The sequence below is a fragment of the Ictidomys tridecemlineatus genome, chromosome 4 (genome assembly GCF_052094955.1).
Source record: "Ictidomys tridecemlineatus isolate mIctTri1 chromosome 4, mIctTri1.hap1, whole genome shotgun sequence".
NCBI classification, from domain to species: Eukaryota; Metazoa; Chordata; class Mammalia; order Rodentia; family Sciuridae; genus Ictidomys; species Ictidomys tridecemlineatus.
In genome coordinates, this window is record NC_135480.1 from 148,932,218 (window position 1) to 148,951,048 (window position 18,831).

The following is an 18,831-nucleotide window of genomic DNA, read 5'->3' on the forward strand; positions in this document are numbered from 1 at the left end:
TCAGTTACTAGAACATAACCTCTCTTGAAAAGTTGGTTAACCCAATTTTAAAATGGATAATTAACTTGAATAGGCATCTTTAAAGAAGATACACAAGTAGTTCAATATGTTTATATTAAACATAAAAGATTTCCAATAGCATTCATTTTTAGAGATGTGTAAATCTAAACTTCACATTCACTAGAATGGCTACCAAAAAAAAAAAAAAAAGATAATAACAAGGGTTTACAAAGATGTGGAGAAGTCGAAATCCTGTGTATCGTGGAAACAGTTTTACAAAAAGTTAAACATAGAGTTATACGGCCTAGCAATTCCATTCCTATGTATATATCCTAAAGAACTGATAGAAGGTATTCAAACAAAAACTTGTGCATGAACTTTCATAGTACACTATTAATAATAGCCAAAGGTGGAAATAACCCAAATGTCCATGAACAAGTGAATGGATAGCCACGAAATGGTATATCTATAAAGGGGAATATTATTCAATCATAAAAGAAATTAAATATTGATGTGTGGTACAATATGGATAGAACATTAAAACATTATGCTAAATGAAAGAAGCCAGACACAAAAGGCCATATATTTTATAATTTTATTTATATAAAGTGTCCAGAATTGACAAATTCATAGTCAGAAAGCAAGATTATTAGAAAAATTATTAGTTGCTGTGGGTCAGGAGAAGGAGGGAATGGGGGTGACTGCTAATGGATACAGAGTTTCTTTGAAGTGGGTAATAAAAATATTTTCTTACTTGAACTAGCCACATCTCAAGTGTCCAGTAGTCACATGTGACATATCTGTTACATTGGGGTGTACAGAGGTAAGACATTTCTGTTATTGCAGTAAGGTTTTATTGGACAGTGTTAGTAAAGACATGCAGTTTAACATACACACTAGGATGTTTTTATTTGCTCTTAATACCCCAGTTCCCAGTTATTATGGATCATTTACAGAAAATGTTATGAGTATCATGATCACTCCCTAAAAGAGAATATTGATATCCTAACCTGTTATTTCAAAATATGACCTTATTTGGAAATAAGGTGTTTACACAGGAAATCAAGTTAAAATGACATCATTAGGCTGGGCCCTAATTCTACATAACTGATGTCCTTGTAAAAAGGGGAAATTTGGGTATAAACACACATATACATAGAAGAAAGACTATGTGAATATATTAGATCTCTCAGATAAAGGAAGCAGAGCAGGACTGGAGGTAAATTTCTGAGCTACTGGCTCACCACATCTCACCTCTCCAAGTCCAAGCAGCAAAGCTCAGTCCCCATCAGGATTTTTGGGACTGAGTATGCCAGTTGTTTTGTATGTGGACCTTGTAGCCTGCCAAATGTCTGGGAATGAAGAGGAAAATTCCTAGTGCTTGCAGTGGTGACAGCTAGGAGGTGGGAGTGATACATTTTCAAGCGAGGAACACTAAGGATAGCCAGTAAACACCAAAAACTAAAAAGGAAGAAAGGATCCTCCTTTAGAACTGTAGGAAGCATGATTTTGCTGACACTTTGATTTCAGAGTTTGAGCCTCCAGATGTTGAGAGAATGCAAATTTTTGATGTAAGCCACTCAGTTTTTGGTACTTGAACAGCAGGCCTAGAAAACTTCTACAGAGAACATACTCAACAGTTACATAATCTTGAGTGAACTTTTTTTTTTGGGGGGGAGGGGAGTGCTAGAGATTGAACTGAGTGCCTTAGGCATGCCGGGCAACTCCTCTTACTGACCTACATCCCCAGCCCTTGAGTGAACTAATTTTGAAAATGAAGTTTGTTATTAAGATTTAAAAGATCAAGCTGAATCTCTTTTGCAGATATTCTCCAAATACAGCCATAACCTTAAATCTTAAAACATTATCAAAAAATACTAGTAGGCATGTAAATATCATGAATAACTGTAGTGTCATTTGTATTCATCCCGTTTTACAGTTTATACAGTACATTGAATTGGACCACGTATGATTGGAGACCCCAACCACAACATTACTCATTTAGAAATTAATTTTCTTTATTAGAAAATTTACTTTGTAGCTGAGCATGGTGGCACATGCCTGTAATTCCAGCAGCTTGGGAAGATTGGGAGTTCAAAGCCAGCTTCAGCAATGGCAAGGCACTATGCAACTCAGTGAGACCCTGTCTCTAAATAAAATACAAAATAGGGCTGGGGATGTGACTCAGTGGTTGAGTGTCCCTGAGTTCAATCCCTGGTACTCCCCTCCACACCCCTCCCCCGCCCAAGAAAAAGAAGAAAAAGAAAATTTAATTTGTAAATTTCTTTCATAATACATATCAACAGAATAGTAAGTAAATTATAGAAGCATATGTATATAATTTCAGAATTGAAAATAGTGGGTTAGTTCTCGGATAGCTACAGGTACATATATTTAAGAGCACTCAGGGAACTTTTAGAGTTGTGAATAGTGAGTCATTTCTTAATCTGACTGGTGGGTTTGTAGGTGTTCATTATTTATCATTTGTATACTACATATGTTTATATCAAATATTTTGTCAAAAAACTTTATAGTATCTGAGTCTATGGAAAGAACTACATTGATGAAAGTGGTGTATTACTGGTATTTACAGATAGGTATTTCCTTTCATATTTTTTATGGATAATCAAAGAATATAGAACTCAAAATATTAGTTGGTGTAACAAAATTAGTAAGAATGTTTTTTGCTTTTTTTTTTTCAAATTTTAAATTAAGATTGTATTGTGTACACAAAAGCTGGCCAGGACTGTCTCTTACAAGATTCCATGCTAGAGATCATCCCCCTGATCTTCAGGAAAAAGTTTTTACAGCACAAAAAGTTACAAAGGACATAGGTGTCTAAGGTACATACAGCTAACAAGATTTTGACAATCATAATACAAAGGCAAATAGCAGGTTAAGGATCTACATGGTTAACATTTCAAGGTAGAAAATAAATTCAGCTCCAGACATTAGAATTTATGAGCTGCCACCGAGATTTAGAGAGAATTGTTATTTGGTCAGCAGGAGTCAGAATTTATGAGGCACCAGTAAGGATTTAGAGAGGGTTGTTATCTGGTAAGGGATAGCCAGGCATAGGTGAATTCAAAACACAGGTAGAAATTGCAAGCAAGTTTAAAACATCAAAATATTGCCATGCCAAAGAGAAATTTTAGTTTTCTTACACAAAACAGAAATAAACTTTTTACCTCTAAAAGCTCTAAGAGAAGATTTTATTTTTTTGTATTTTATCAAATCTAATGGCTTCTGGCATTCCTTTGTTCGTGACCATAAATGCTTCTCTTCTTCTCTTCTGTGTTTATGGGGCTTCCAAAACAAAAAATATAGATAAGCCCTTCTCATAGGGAAGATGTTTCAAACATAGCAAGTAACTACCCTTTAACCCACAGGGTCTGACAACCATATTATAGGATATGAAAGACCCTCCAATATGCTTGTTCTTCCAACCATTGTTTGCAAAGATTGACAAAAGTCAATTCATTGTACAGAATGAGTGAAGTGGGTCTCTGCTCTGCAGTCCAGAACAGGTGGTAAAAGGGCCCCCAAAGTGAGTTTAAGACAGGGCTTTACATGACAAAATCCTCTGTTTGTATATAAAGTATGTCCACATCAATTCCTGTCTTCATATATGTGCATATCCTGGCTCTCAGGGTTCTCAAGAGTTCTCCCTGTGGTTTGTTTTCAGATTCTGCATAGCATAGACACCTGGGCTCCAGATCCAGGACACAAGCCACAGTAAAAATATTTAATTATTTTCCTGTCTTACATTCTTTCATAGTACCTTTATTAAGAACCTTCCTCTTCCCGGTGCCATGTTGGTGGATCTGAGTAGGCATGTTTTAATAGCATGAAACTTTACAAAAGGATTTGTGAATACTTGATGGAATATATTTTTATGTTGCAAAATTATGTTTCTTATTGAAAGAAACTGCATTTTAAAATAACTTTAGCAGACTTTACATACACATGTATTTAGAAACAGAGTGTTGTAGAGGGTAAAATTGCTTCCGAGAAAAGGTTTTTTTTTTTTTTTTTTAATGGAATCAACAATTAGAGGCTTTAAACATGTTGATTCTTACTATTTAGAGGGTCAAAAATAGTGCTCATTAAAATCTGGGCAAAAATGCAAGTCACTTAGGAAGAGATACTAAAGAATACTAGTTATCTGCTTTACATCAAGATTTAGTAGTCTTAGAAACTCACATTATTGTATATTATTCTGTTTGTTTCAGAATGGGTGTATAGAGTAAAAACCTCAGATTTGGTGTGCTTCTGATTCACCAAACTAATTTACTCTTTTTTTTTTTTTGGTACAAGGGATTGAACTCAGGGCACTTAACCACTGAGCCACATCCCCAGCCCTTTTTTGTATTTTATTTAGAGACAGGATCCCCTTAGTTGCTAAGTTGCTGAAGCTATCTTTGAACTCTTTTTTTTTTTTTTTTAGTTGTAGGTGGACACAATACCTTTATTTATTTTTTATGTGGTGCTGAAAATTGAACCCAGTGCCTCAGGCATGTTAGGCAAGCGCTCCATCTCTGAGCCACAACCCCAGCCCTGTCTTTGAACTCTCGATCCTTCTGCCTCAGTCTCCCAAGCTGCAGGAATTACAGGCATGTGCTACCATACCTAGCCTAAGTTACTCATTTTTAAAAATAAAAAAAATTATAACATTTAAATATTGAAACAATAAGAAATGAAAAGTTAGTAAATAGTAAAACATATTATGATTTTTAAATAAGTGATTAAATATTGTCACTCAGTACCAGACTAGTTTTATGTTTATTAGACAGCTTATCATTAATGCCAATTATAAGAAAGGTCAGTTTTTAAAAAACCCTTTTATTACTAATCTCTCCTTGGTCTACTATTTAAAGAAATAAAAGCTTTCAAAATTATCAGGTCAAAGAATCGGGAAGTTGAAAATCACACACACACACACACACACAACAAAAAAGTAAAATAAAAAAATAATAAATGTACTACTGATTGTATCATATATATTTATTGAAGTTAATACACAAATTATATCTTCTTTTTTAAAATTTCCATCTTCTCCTTGCTGCCCTCTCCTCCTTATGTACTAGTTCAGGTTTCTTTTCTAGACTTTTATAGTAGATTCTAAATTTGTCTCCGAAGCAGTGTTTTCTTCTGTATTCAGTTTTCCAAAAGGCCATCCATAATATCTTGTTTTTAACTTTTAATAGCTTTCTTGAGATATAATTGACATAAGCTGTGCATGTTTCCAGTATAAATTTTAACAGTTTTGACATGTATACATATATCAAACCATTCCCATTATCATAATTGTGAGTATTACCCCTAAATGTTTCCTCATGCCCCTTTGTAGTTGTTTCTTACTACCCTCCTTCCCCCAGGTAGTCACTCCTCTGCTAGCTTTTTCTCTATATAAATCAGTTTGCATTTTATTGAATTTTTATTTAAATGGAATCATATACTTGTTTTATACTTGTTTTTGTATACTTGTTTTTTGGTGCATCTTTCACTTAACAAAACATAAACATTGGTATACTATTATTAACTAAACCATAGATCTGATTGAAATTTCCCCTAATTTTTCAAATTGATTATTCTTTTTATATTTTAGAATTCTATCCATGATCTCACATTGCATTTAGTTATTTCTTCTTTTTCTTTCAGCCCTTGTTTCTCTTATTCTCCTTTTTATCATTTTGACCCTTTTTGAAGAGTACTGATTATTTTATAGAATGTTTGTCATCTTGGGTCTGTTTGATTTTCTCTTGAATGGACTGAGTTTATGTAATTGTTGACAAGAAGACCACAAAAATGTTGTTCCTTCTCAGAGCTTATGATATTCTTACTGGTAGGTGATGTTTACCTTGATCACTTGGTTAAGTTGGTGTCTGCCAGATTTCTCTACTGTGAAGTTACTGTCTTTCCTTTTGTAGTTAAAATTTTTGAAAAAGTAACTTGAGGGGAGATAATAGGCAAATCTTATTTCTCCTGGAACACCTTCATTCCTTCCTTCCTTTCCTTTTTTCCTTGGAAACCCTTCCTTTACTTTTCTTTCCTTTCTGAAACCCCTTCCTTTCCTTTTCCTTTTCTTTCCCCTCTCTTCCTTTTCTTTCCCCTCCCCTCCCTCCCTTCTTTCCATTGAACCCAGCGAGACTCTCTACCACTGAGCCTCATCCCCAGCTGTTTTTTTTTTTTTTTTGAGATAGGATCTCACTAAGTTGCCCAGGCTAACCTTGAAGTTAATGCCAATGCCTGGCTTCCTGGAACTTTTTCTTATTAATTTTAGCATCACTGGATCATGACTGCAACTATTAATAATATGTGGTGGCCACCTAATTATGATTCTCGCCTTCCTCTTTCCTACTACGTTTACTAATTAGAATTCTAATGTGAGGATATGCTGTCCCTTCTCTTTCAGTTATTCCATTAGTTATATCAATATGGCTTCATAGATAATTTATTCATTTACTTATGTCAATATGGCTACATAGATATTTATTCTACCTGGGCAGAATCTGATACTGTAATTATTTTGTTTAAATCTTTTACCTCTATTTTTTAATTAGATTTTTTATTTTATTTTTGTGTTTTAAGAGTCTTTTGGGCTTGGGTTGTAGCTTAACCTAGCACGTTCGAGGCCCTGGGTTCGATCCTAGCACCACATAAAAATAAATGAATGAAATAAAGTTATTGGGTCCAACTACAACTAAAAAAAAATATTTATTTTTTTTATAAGAGTCTTTTATATATTCTGGGTACAAGTCCTTGATATAAATATGTGGTTTGCAAATATTTTTTCCAGTCTGTGACATATCTCTGTCAATAATATGTTTTGAGGAGAAGTTTTGTTTGTTGTGGTACTGAGGATTAAATGCAGAAGTGCTAACCACTGCGCCACCTCCCAGTTCTTTTTTATATTTCATTTAGAGATGGGATCTTGCTGAGTTGCTAAGTACCTCCTTAAGTTGCTGAGGCTGGCTTTGAACTCACATTCTCCTGCCTCAGCCTGCTGATCTCTGGGATTACAGGCATGTGCCATGTTGCCCAGCAGGAGAAGTATTTTTTATGAAGACCATTTTGTCAATTCTCACTTTTGAACCAGGTCTTTTGTGTCTTATGTAAGAAATCTTTGCCTAACCCAAGGCCACAGAGAATTTTCACCTGTATTTCTGAATTCCTATGGATTAGGTTTTACATATAAATCTATAATAATCTATAAATTGATAGGTGCATAGAACAAAGTATGGATTGAAGTTCATTTTTAGAAAATACATTACGTGAAATATATTTAAATATATCTATATATTAATTGTTACAAAATATAGTATATAGATGTCTTATTGTTCCAGCACCATTTGTTGAAAAGATGCTCTTATTTTTTTTTTAAAGAGAGAGTGAGAGAGGAGAGAGAGAGAGAGAATTTTTAATATTTATTTTTTTTAGTTCTCGGCGGACACAACATCTTTGTTGGTATGTGGTGCTGAGGATCGAACCCGGGTTGCGCGCATGCCAGGCGAGCATGCTACCGCTTGAGCCACATCCCCAGCCAGAATAGATGCTCTTATGACCATTGAATTAGCTTTGCATCTTTCTATTGATTTTTCTATTTTTTAAACTATTCTGTTTCATTGTTCTGTTTGTCTCCCTTGATTGCCAACACCACACATTCTTGATCACCCTGGCTTTATTAAGGGTCTAGCCAGGAAGTATAAGTCTTATAAGTACTTTTTTTGGGAGGGGAGGTACTGGGGATTAAACTAAGCCCCCACCCTTTTTTAAAATTTCTTTTTAAAAAAAATGAAACAGGGTCTCGATGAGTTGCTTGGGGCCTTGCTGAGTTGCTAAAACTGGCTTTGAACTTGTGATCTTCCTGCTTCATCCTCCCAAATCACTGAGATTACAGGCTGGGGCCACCATGCCTGGCTTTAAGTACATCCTTTTTAAAAGCTGCTTTGTCATTAACTTCTGTTGCAGAGTCAAGTTCTTTTCTAGATAGTTACAATAAATCCTGATTTCTGTCCCAAACTAAGTTCTTATTTTCATCTAATGCCAATGACACCCAAAGTACTTATTTTTAACCTTTACTTGATGGCTTCTTAGAAACTTATATATTTCACTTGCAGAGATTAACAAAAAGCCTTTAAAGGATGACCTGTGAAACATGGAAAACAGTATTTCAACTGTTTATTGTAAAGCTAAAATAAAAGAAATACACAAACACCACATTCTAGTAGGCAGATTTCCCACAGGGATGCAGTTAGCCATTCAAAACTACTTGATGTATATACTAGTCTTGAACAAAATAAATAAATTTTGTGAAATTAGAGCAGGGTTTTCACTGCCAGAAACTACAAATAATCAAGGGGACATTCTAGAATGAATGCTAAATATTCTGGATTATAGTCAGAGATGATAGTAGGAATTCCTGTGAGATATACACACATACATATACACATACATATATATATATATACATACATACACATGAATAATATGTTTGCATATAGAAAAATTAATAGATCATGCATTGGAATATTTTCACCACTGTGCTACATCTCCAATCCTTTTTATTTATTATTATTGGAATTTTGAGACAGGATCTCACTAAGTTACTTAGGGCCTTGCTAAGTTGCTGAGGCTGATCTCAAACTTACAATCCTCCTGCCTCAGCCTCCTGAGTTGCTGTGATTATAGATGTAAACACTGTGCCTGGCTTCAGATCTCATTTCTAACAAGTATTTAATAAAAAGAAACAGGAAACTGGGCACAGTGGTGTATACCTACAATCCCAATGACTTGGGTGGCTGAGGCAGGAGGATGGCAACGTGGGCATCTCAAAATAAAAAATATGAAGGGCTGGAGGTATAGCTCAGAGTTAGAGTACCTCTAGGTTCAAAAGAGGACTCCCTGAAAAAATGGCTGACTGAAGGGCTAAGGCAGGGAAAGTACAAGATGACCTTAGAGCACATTATGGTGCCAGAACCTTAGAAAATGAGGGTATGCCTAAGGGACCCAGGAGTCAGCCTGAAGTATAATAATTGCTACAGAGAAGATCTATTAATGAATTCTAAAATTAATGTCTGTGAATTTATAGGGAAAATGGGATATTTGCATGGGCTGAGGGGCATTCTTTAAAAAAAAAAAAAAATTTGCCAGAACTGTACTCTTTAAAAGTGGCAAAAGTGAAAGACTATGAACCTGTAACAAATCTGATCTTAATTAGTGAAAACCATAAGTGATGTCAGGATTTAAATGAGTAAGAACATCTTATATTCTTCTTGAGCTAGGAAGGTCCTAAAAAACTAAACATTTGGTTCATTAGGGCAGCAGAGAGAAGGAATCTTAGCAGGGAGTAATAATGAGGGAATGAATGACAGAATAGTGAAGGGTTGACAAGCTGTGGCTTTGGTAGCCTGTTTTTGTATAGCCTGAAAGCAAAGAATAGTTTTATATTATTTGAAGAAGGAAAAGAAAAGAATATGTGGCAGAGTCTGTATGTATCTCACGGAGCCTGAATTGTTTGCTCTTTGATTCTTTTCAGAAAGTTTGCAGGCCTTTGACACAGAAGAATGAATGAACATGATTGTAATTCTTCTCCAATTTTATAAAATTACTGGGAGAGGGGTCCTTGATTATAATTGTATATATTTTTTCCTTTTAATGATGTTATATTCTTTTATATATTTTGAAACTTTATTAATAGACATGTATAATTGTTTGCCTTCCTAATGAATTTACCATTTTAATAGGAAAATTTTCCTTATATGTAATGATGTTTCTTAAATTAAGCACTATTTTTTCTGAGTTTAATCATTCCAGCTTTTTATGGTTTACTGTTTACGTGGTACATATTTTTCTATTCTTTTATTTTTGATCCTTTTGTATTATTGTATTCATAGGCCATTTCTTATAGATAACATAGGTGAGTCTTAGTTTTTTAAATTATATTTATCATAAATATTGTTATGGTTAACTGTAACTTTCTGTTGCTGTGACAAAATAACTGACATGAACAACTTAAAAGGAGGAAAGATTTGCTTTTGCTCATGGTTTCAGAAGTTTCAGTACATGGTCAGCTGACTCTGCTGCTTTTAGGCCAGTGGTGAGATAGAACATCATGGCAGGGAGAACATGGTGAAGCAAAGCTGCTCACCTCATGATGGCTAGGAAGCAGTGGGAAAGAGGGAGGATAGTAGGCACTGGGGACAAATAAACCCTTCAAGGACATGCCCCCAATGGATTACTACTTCCAGCTAGTCCATACATCCTAACATTTCCACCATCTCTCGATAACACTACTAGCCATGGACCAAATTTTCAACATGTGAGCCTCTGGGAGACTTTTCAGATCCAAACCATAACAGTCTACCAATTTGCTATTTATTTTCTAATTATTCCCGATTACTTTGGATTGCCAGAATATTATCTTAGAATTCTACTTTAAGTTTCTTGGTTGGCTGTTAAATCTGTACTTCTTTGCTTTGGGAAGAGAGGTGGTGATGGTTGTGATTATAGTATAGTTCATTATCACCCTGTATTTAGAAATAACGTTTTTACTGTTTAACATCAAATATAGGAACTTTGCATTAGTATAGTTCCATTTACCTCTCTTTTGTATGTATATGTGTAGTACATATATATATATATATATAATTATATCTCTTCAATTTTTTATCAATCCTATAATACTATTATAATTTTTGCTTTAAATAATCATGGCCTTTAAAGAAATAAGAGATAAAGAAAAGATACATGCAGTTTTTTCTGTTCACCCATATTAATCATTTCTGGTACTCTGTTCTTGAGGATCTGAAAAATCATATTTCTGCCCCACTCTCATTTTTCTTCTTGGACTCCTTTTATTAATGCTTACTTTAATCTAGTCTTTTTTTTCTCTGTGATTTTCAGATCAGATAATTCCTACTAATTTTATTACAGATTCAGTCCATATAATTCATAAAATTGTGAGTTTCCCTGTGTATGTTTTTCAGCTCTAGAATTTCCATTAGGTTCTTATGGGGGAAGGTATGTTGTTTATGAGGGGAGGAGCAGATGAGGAGGGAGAGCCAATTTCTTTTGTATGGTTTCTTTTTCCGTTTTGAGATTTCTCCCTTTGTCTTCACTCATTATGTATATTTTTCCTTGAACATGTTTATAATACCTTCATTTTAAAATTTATGATATAAGTTCAGCTTCTGGGCCATACCTCTCTATCAGTTTCTCTTAACAGTTTTTTTCTTTTAAATATGAGTTATCCTTTTTTGCTCCTTCACATGCTTATTAATTCTTGACATTCTCTATAAATTATAGAAACCAGATTTTGTTATGTTCCTCCAAAGAGTGTTATGTTCATCCAGGCTGTAACTTTTATCTCAATTCAATTATCTATTTCTCTTATGGTAGGCAATATCTAGTATCTTCCTTCATTTTTCTCAACTGCCACCTGTTGCTTTTTCATCAGATGCAGTTTAGTCTTTCCCATGAAGGGGAAAGTCTTTCCCATGTAGTTTAGAGTAGTTTAAGTGTGATTTTTGAGATTGATCTTCCCTGAGGCACTCGTTCTTTTAGAATTTCCTCCATAGCTTTCCAGCAAGAGTAGCAGGTCTGAGCTTTATTTTCTGTTTTTTGCCTCAAGTAAGTAAATCTGTCACATTTTTACCTCTGAATCAGATACAGATTGGGTTGCAAATTTAGCAAAAAACAATATTTATAAAATATATATAATATGTTTATATATGTATATATTGGTAACACAGATTGAACCCATGGGCGCTTATTCACTGAGTTATATTCCCCACCACTTGGTCATGGTGCATAATTCTTTTTATACATTGTTGAATTTGATTTGCTAATATTTAAAAAAAAATTTGTAGTTGTCGATGGACAGAATGCCTTTATTTTATTTGTTTATTTTTATGTGGTGCTGAGGATTGAACCCACTGCCTCACTCATGCTAGGCAAGTGCTCTGCCACTGAGCTACAGTCCCAGCCCTGTTAATAGTTTTTGAGAGTTTATGTAACTATATTCCTGAAGGATTTTGATACGTAGTTTACTTTTCATGTAATGTCTTTTTCTGGTTTTGGTATCAGGATAATGGTTGCCTCACTAACCTTCTTAGGGCCTCCCTAAGTTGCTAAAGCTGACTTTTCACTTGGGATCCTTCTGCCTCAGCCTCCTGAGTCCCTGGGATTACAGGCATGTGCCATTGTGCTTGCCAGATTTACAAATTTTACCTGTGGCATGTCATGTCTTTCAGGATAGCTACCTTCCAGTTTTTGCCTATTTTAGGTTGATTTCCAATGCCTTGAAATACTTCATTTTCTAGATTCTTGTCCTTATCTCCAGGAGGGTTAGTTCAACCAAGTTTCTCTGGCATTGCCTGAAGCCACTTCTAAAAAAACAGCTTTTGAATTTCCTTTTCTAGATTCTTTACACATATATAAAGATTTATATAACTTTTTATACCTTTATTTTATTTATTGATTTTTTTTATGTGATGCTGAGGATCGAACCCAGTGCCTCACATGTGCTAATCAAGCACTCTACCATTGAGCCACAACCCCAGCCCTCTAGATTCTTTTCCACTTTTATAGTGCAGATTATTAGTTAAGGATGTTTTATTTAGGTAATACTTTTTGCTTTAAAGTCGAGTTTATCAATCATTTCTTTCAACATTGTGCTTTTGGTGTCATTTACAAAAAGCCTTTGCCATACCTAAAGCTGTTTAGATTTTTCTACTGTTATCTTCCAGGGGTTTTATATTTTACATTTAGGTCAGATTTACTTTAAATTAATTTTTATGAAGGGTGTAAGCTGTACATCTAGATTTATTTTCATAAATGTTGATGTTCATTAATTCTAGCACTATTTGTTGACAAGACTATCTTTTCTTATATAGCCTTTGCTTCTTTGTCAAAGATCAGTTGAGTGTATTTGTATGGGTCTATTCCTAGACTCTGTTCTTTTTCTTTGATTGATTTGTTTCTTTTTTAACCAGTAAGTTTTGAAGTTAGGTAATAATATCATGTTCTCCAACATGTTCTTATTCAGTATTGAGTTGGCTCTTCTTCATCTATTGCCTTTTCATATAAAATTTAGAGTGCATTTATTGATGTCTACAAAATAACTTGCTGGGATTTTGACTGAGATTACATTTAATCCATAGATCAAATTGGGAAGAACTGACATGTTAGTAGTATTGACTCTTTTGTTCATTAAAGTAGGATATCTTTTATTTAGTTCTCAGAGTCTTATGATATTCCTCATGTAAATGTTATATAAAGTCTGTTAGATTTATACACTGAATATTTCATTTTTAAAAAGCTAATATAATGGGAAAAATATTTTTTTATTACAAATTCCACTTTTTCTTTGCTGGAATATATGAAAGTGATTGGCTTTTTTATATTATCTTTGTATTCTGCAACTTTGCTATCATTGCATATCATTTCAAGAGGTTTTGATGTTCTTTTGGAATTTCTACATAAATGATCATATTATCTTATGAGTAAAGATAATTTTATTTCTTCCTTCCCAGTATGTATATGTTTTATTTTATTTTCTTGTCTTATTAAATTAGCTAGGACTTGTGCTATTATGTTGAAAAGCAGTGGATAGAAGGAACATCATTGCCTTTGTTCCTGTTCTTGGTGGAAAAGCTTGGAATATCTTACTACAAAGTATAATATTAGGTGTGGATTTTTGGTAGGTGTTCAGATTGAGGAAGTTCCCACCTATTCCTAGTTTGGTGAAAGGTTTTTGTTTGTTTGTTTTTATCATAAATGAGTGTTAGATATGTTAAATGCTTTTTCTACATTTATTGTTATAATCGTGAGTTTTACTTCTTTAGCCTGTTGATGTGATTTATTAATTTATTTTCTAATGTTTGGCCAGGCTTGTGTGCCTGGGATCTAGCCCACTTGGTCATGGTACATAATTCTTTTTATAAATTATTGAATTTGGTTTGTTAATATTTTTTAAGAGTTTATGTATAATCTATATTCCTAAGGGATTTTGGTGTGTAGTTTACTTTTCATGTAATGTCTTTTTGTGGTTTTATTATTAGGATAACAGTGGCCTCACAGAATGTGTTAGGAGGTATTTTCCCCCGTTTCTATTTTCTGAAAGACCTTGTAGAAAACCAGTATAATTTCTTCTTTAAATATTTTGTTGAATTCACCTGTGAACATATCTGGGCAGGTTTTTTTTTTTTCTGTTTTGTAATGTAATTTTATTTATTATTGATTCCTTTTCTTTAAAAAATAGAGGCCTAACACATTATTTTTCTTTTTGGTTGATTTACTTAGAATGTTGAAAGCTGATAGTTTAATATTAGATTGTTTATTTCTCAAATACTTCACAGTGTTCTGTTATTTTGTTTGTGTATGTTTTATGAGATTAATAAAAATACAACTATTTTCTTCCAGCCTAGTGTGTTAATTGTAACCTACAAGGAACCTACAAAATCATCTACTCAGTTCGGATCCTACAGACAAGCTGAATGGAGACCAGATAGTACCATGATAGCTGTGTCAGTAAGTAGATTTTTTAACTTAAATAGTGTTTTCTTATAAAATCATTATATTGCATCTACACTTGATTGTCTTAAATGACTTCTTTCAATTTTTCACACATCTAAGTATTTATCTTTTCATAATAGGAATTGCTGTATTGATTCTTCTATACTGCTACTGTGTTCTCTATTCTTCCACCTACTATATCTTTGTTGACTTTACCACTTCCTGTCATTCTTAAATATAGCACCTGTATCCTTTTCTATGTAATCATCTTACTTTCCTGTTTTGTCCTTGACATCTAATCCAGCTTTTAAAAGATTTGTCCATATTTACATGGTACTTCTGAATTTATGTTTTAAGATCTGCCTTCCAGTTTTGGAGGATATCCTATAAAATAATAAGCTTTGTTTCTCATATCTATTGGAATCTATTTCTGCATTTCCATTAGATGTGCCTAGAAGTGCTTCATTTTATCTTTTCAATTTTTATTTTTTCAGTATCATCTTTAGGGATGTGATTATCATCTAATTTTTCATAGTAATAATATGTATGGTTAACATTTACTGAGTCTATGTAAGTACTATATTGTAATAAGTTTACATGGATCATCTCATTTAATCTTTAGGTCAATGCTTTGAAGTATGTACTGGTATCCTTTATAATAAATGAGTAATTTGAGACTAGACTATGAAAAACTAATAAGTTCTATCCAAGATTATACAGATAGTGTATACCAGAGAAATAAGATATAAACTTAGGAACGCAGATTTTATGTACTAGACTATGACTAGACTAATCTCTCTCTCTCTGTTTTCAGTCTTTTTCTAGTCTGTGCTACATTACGCTGACTATATTAATTATCAGAAAATGCCCCAAATAGACAAAAATATTAAGTAGTTCTGTATTGCTTATAGCAGGAGTTGGCAGACAACCACCACATATTGCTAAATCTATCCTGCTGCCTGTTTGTGTGTAGTCCATCAACTAAGAATAGTTATTACCTATTTAAATGATCAAAATAAATCAATTTTATACTTGAAAATTATATGATATTTTAATTTCGGTGTCCATAAATAAAGTTTTATTGAAGCACAGAAATGCTCATATATTTATGTATTGTCTGTGGCTTCTTTGAACTATGATAGCAGATTGAGTTGAATAGTGTGGACAGCAATCATATGTGAGGCTCTCAATGCTTTACTCTTCTATTTGGGGTATTATAAATTATAATTATACATTATGAATTAGGTGGCAAAGTATTTTCCTTATTATGCAATGAATTACACTATAGCTATGCCTAAAGAATAAAAGTTGATATTACCAGACTAAGCAGTCATCATAGTAATTACTGTTCAAAGTAATAGTCACAAAATTAAGATATTTAAAATAACAGTCACAGAATTTATTCACAAAAAATGAAATATAAAAAGTACACTCAATATAAGCTTGATTCTTGGTGAGTTAATAAATGTTAGAATTGCTTCTAGTTTATTTGAATGATCAATGCTGAGTGTGAAGTAATGAGAATTACTCTGAATAAATATCCTATGTGGAACAACTTCAGATGAAAAATTCTCAAAGAAGTTGAGAAAACTCTAATTCAGTACAATCTGACGAGGAATCCACTAAGGTGTGCCTTAATTGATGTTGGTAAAAATACATGTAACAGAAAAAGACTTAGTTGGGCAGACTTACAAAGCTTGTGAAAATGTAAGGCTTTTTAAAGCCTGTTGTTATTGTAAGCTTTTGTCAGAGATCCAAGGTGAGTACCCTGCCTTGCCCCACCCCACAGCTACCTGCTAGATGGCCAAGAAGGAATGAAGGATTATTGAAACATTTTTAGCTTATGACTGAAAATGAGATTTTTCTGAACTTGAAAGAATCACTCAGCTGAGTTTGGTGATGCACACCTGCAATCCCAATGGCTCTGGAGGCTGAGACAGGAAGATCCTGAGTTCAAAACCAACCTCAGCAACTTAGCAGGACCCTAGCTCAAGATAAATAAATAAATAAAGGACTGGGGATGTTACTCAGTGGTTAAGCACCCCTGGATTCAATTCCTGGTACCAAAAGAAAAGAATCACCCTTCACTACTTAACAGACACTTAATAATAGCTATTTTACCCTAGAGCTGTGGGTAGAACTTAGGGACTCTTATATGCAGAGCAAGCATTCTAATACTAAACTGTATCCCCAGCCCAGAAAATAGCTTTTGCTGCAGACTTGACAGAATTTCCTAATGAATTTAATCTAAAGCTATAAAGCAAACAGTTTTATCTGTGAAACTTATTTGTAATAAACTCATTTCAGTTAACAACTAATAAAATTGTTTGAATTACAGGTAATGTCAGGTGGTTTTTTTCCTTTCTTTTTTAATAGTTTTAGTTATAAATGGACACAATACCCTTATTTTATTTGTGGTTTTTTTTGTTGTTGTTGTTTGTTTGTTTTTTTAATGTGGTGCTAAGGATCGAAATCCCAGTGCCTCACATGTGCTAGGCAAGGACACTACCACTGAGTTGCAACCCCAGCCCCTGTCAGGCTGTTTTTTTATACTTACAAATTTAGAGAAGATCTCTAACCCACACACATTAGCAGTAGATATATTTTATGAGCTCAAGCCACAGTTGCAATAGCATTTTAAATTTTTGTGTATAAAATCCAGTTGTCCAAAAGAGAAACTTCCTCATAACCTTCAATTAGAAATGATTAATCTGCTGTGTTAAAGTAAAAATCCAGGAGAAGAATTCTAGAATACCCTACAAGGTGACATATATTCAGTTAAAATTATATATTCATAGATTGATATCCATATTTGGCTGTACTTGTATGAAAAAAAATTTTAGATATGAAACCTATAAGTTCTCATTACTGACCTGTATTAATAGATAAAACTTTACAGTAAGTTTTGATGATAGGAATGATAGGAAAAGGTCACTTTAATCACTAATTAGTTAAAAATGTTATCCTCATAAAAAGAATTCCATTCTCTCTCATTAGTGGATGTGTACTACCAAAATACACACACACACACACACACACACACACTCTCTCTCTCTCTCTCTCTCTCTCTCTCTTTCTCTTTCTCTCCCTCCCTCCCTCCCTCCCTCCTTCCCTCCCTCCCTCCCTCCCTCCCTCCCTCCTTCCCTCCCTCCTTCCCTCCCTCCTTCCCTCCCTCCCTCTCTCCCTCCCTCCCCCCTCCTCCCTCTCTCTCTCTCTCTCTCTCTCTCTCTCTCTCTCTCTCTCTCTCTCTGTCTCTCTCTCTCACACACACACACACATACACACACACACGGTTGACATTATAATTTTATGTAGACAATCATTACTAAAACTTATAAAATTTTGGTTCTTTTCTTTGTATTTATATTTTATTTTTACTTTTTATTTTTCTGTATTTCATTTTGACATCTTAGGGCTCACTTGTGTTTGGACAAATTGCACTCTCCTAGGAATAGCCTATTTCTAGAGGTAGTAAAGGACTTACCTACAGCCGTACCTTAGTATGCAGACCAATCTATCCAAAGCTCATGCTCCAACCACTTTTATCATCCTTACCATCTCTGACACTCTGGGCCACTATTCCCCTCTCCTACTAATTGCAGGGAAAGGTACTACGTAACTAAAGACCACTACTACAGTTTAGAGCTCACTGAAATTATTCAGACTCACCAGTACTAACTCTCTTTACCTGTTTTACTCATTCAAGCTTAGAAGAGTGTTAGGAGAATGTTCATGGCAATTAGTGAAAAAAATGTAAGAAGAAAAGCAGTTTCATGAAAGAAAATATGATATTCTGTACTTGATCTCATTTTCGGTATATTGCATGATAAATTTTTTAAAATTGTAAGGTGTATATAGCATAAAGTTGCCATTTTAACTATTTTAAGTGTGCAATTAGGTGTTATTAGTCACGTTCACTGCATTACACACTATCACCACTGTTTTCTTTATCATCACTCCAAACAGAAACTTTGTAATCATTAAGCTTAAGTAAGCATTCCTAATTCCCTCCTGCCCCTGGTAACTTCTAATCAACTTTCTGTATCTATGAATTTCTCATACCAGATACATCTTGTAAGTGGAATCATAATATATTTGTCCTCTTGTGCCTAACTTATTTCACTTAGGGAAATGTTTTCAAGGCTCCTCCACATTATGGTATGTGTCAAAACTTCATTTTTTTATGTCAGAGTTATATTTCATAATATGTATGTAGCATATTTGTTTATCCATTGATCTATTGATGGGCATTTGTATTGTTTCCAACTTATGACTATTGTGAATAATACTCAATTGAACATTATCATAGAAGTA

At 33.8% G+C, this 18,831-nt stretch overlaps 1 protein-coding gene across 4 annotated transcripts in view; it reads left to right on the plus strand.

The window, feature by feature from the left end:
• The window catches only part of Ric1 (RIC1 partner of RAB6A GEF complex), a 114,545-nt gene that overhangs the window by 17,318 nt on the left and 78,396 nt on the right, over positions 1-18,831 (plus strand). For all 4 annotated transcript variants that reach the window (XM_013359852.4, XM_078047613.1, XM_005327959.5 and 1 more), the window contains one exon: positions 14,425-14,532. In XM_013359852.4, coding sequence (XP_013215306.1) covers positions 14,425-14,532 — 108 coding nt within the window. Of the gene's footprint in view, positions 1-14,424; positions 14,533-18,831 lie in introns of those variants that run through there.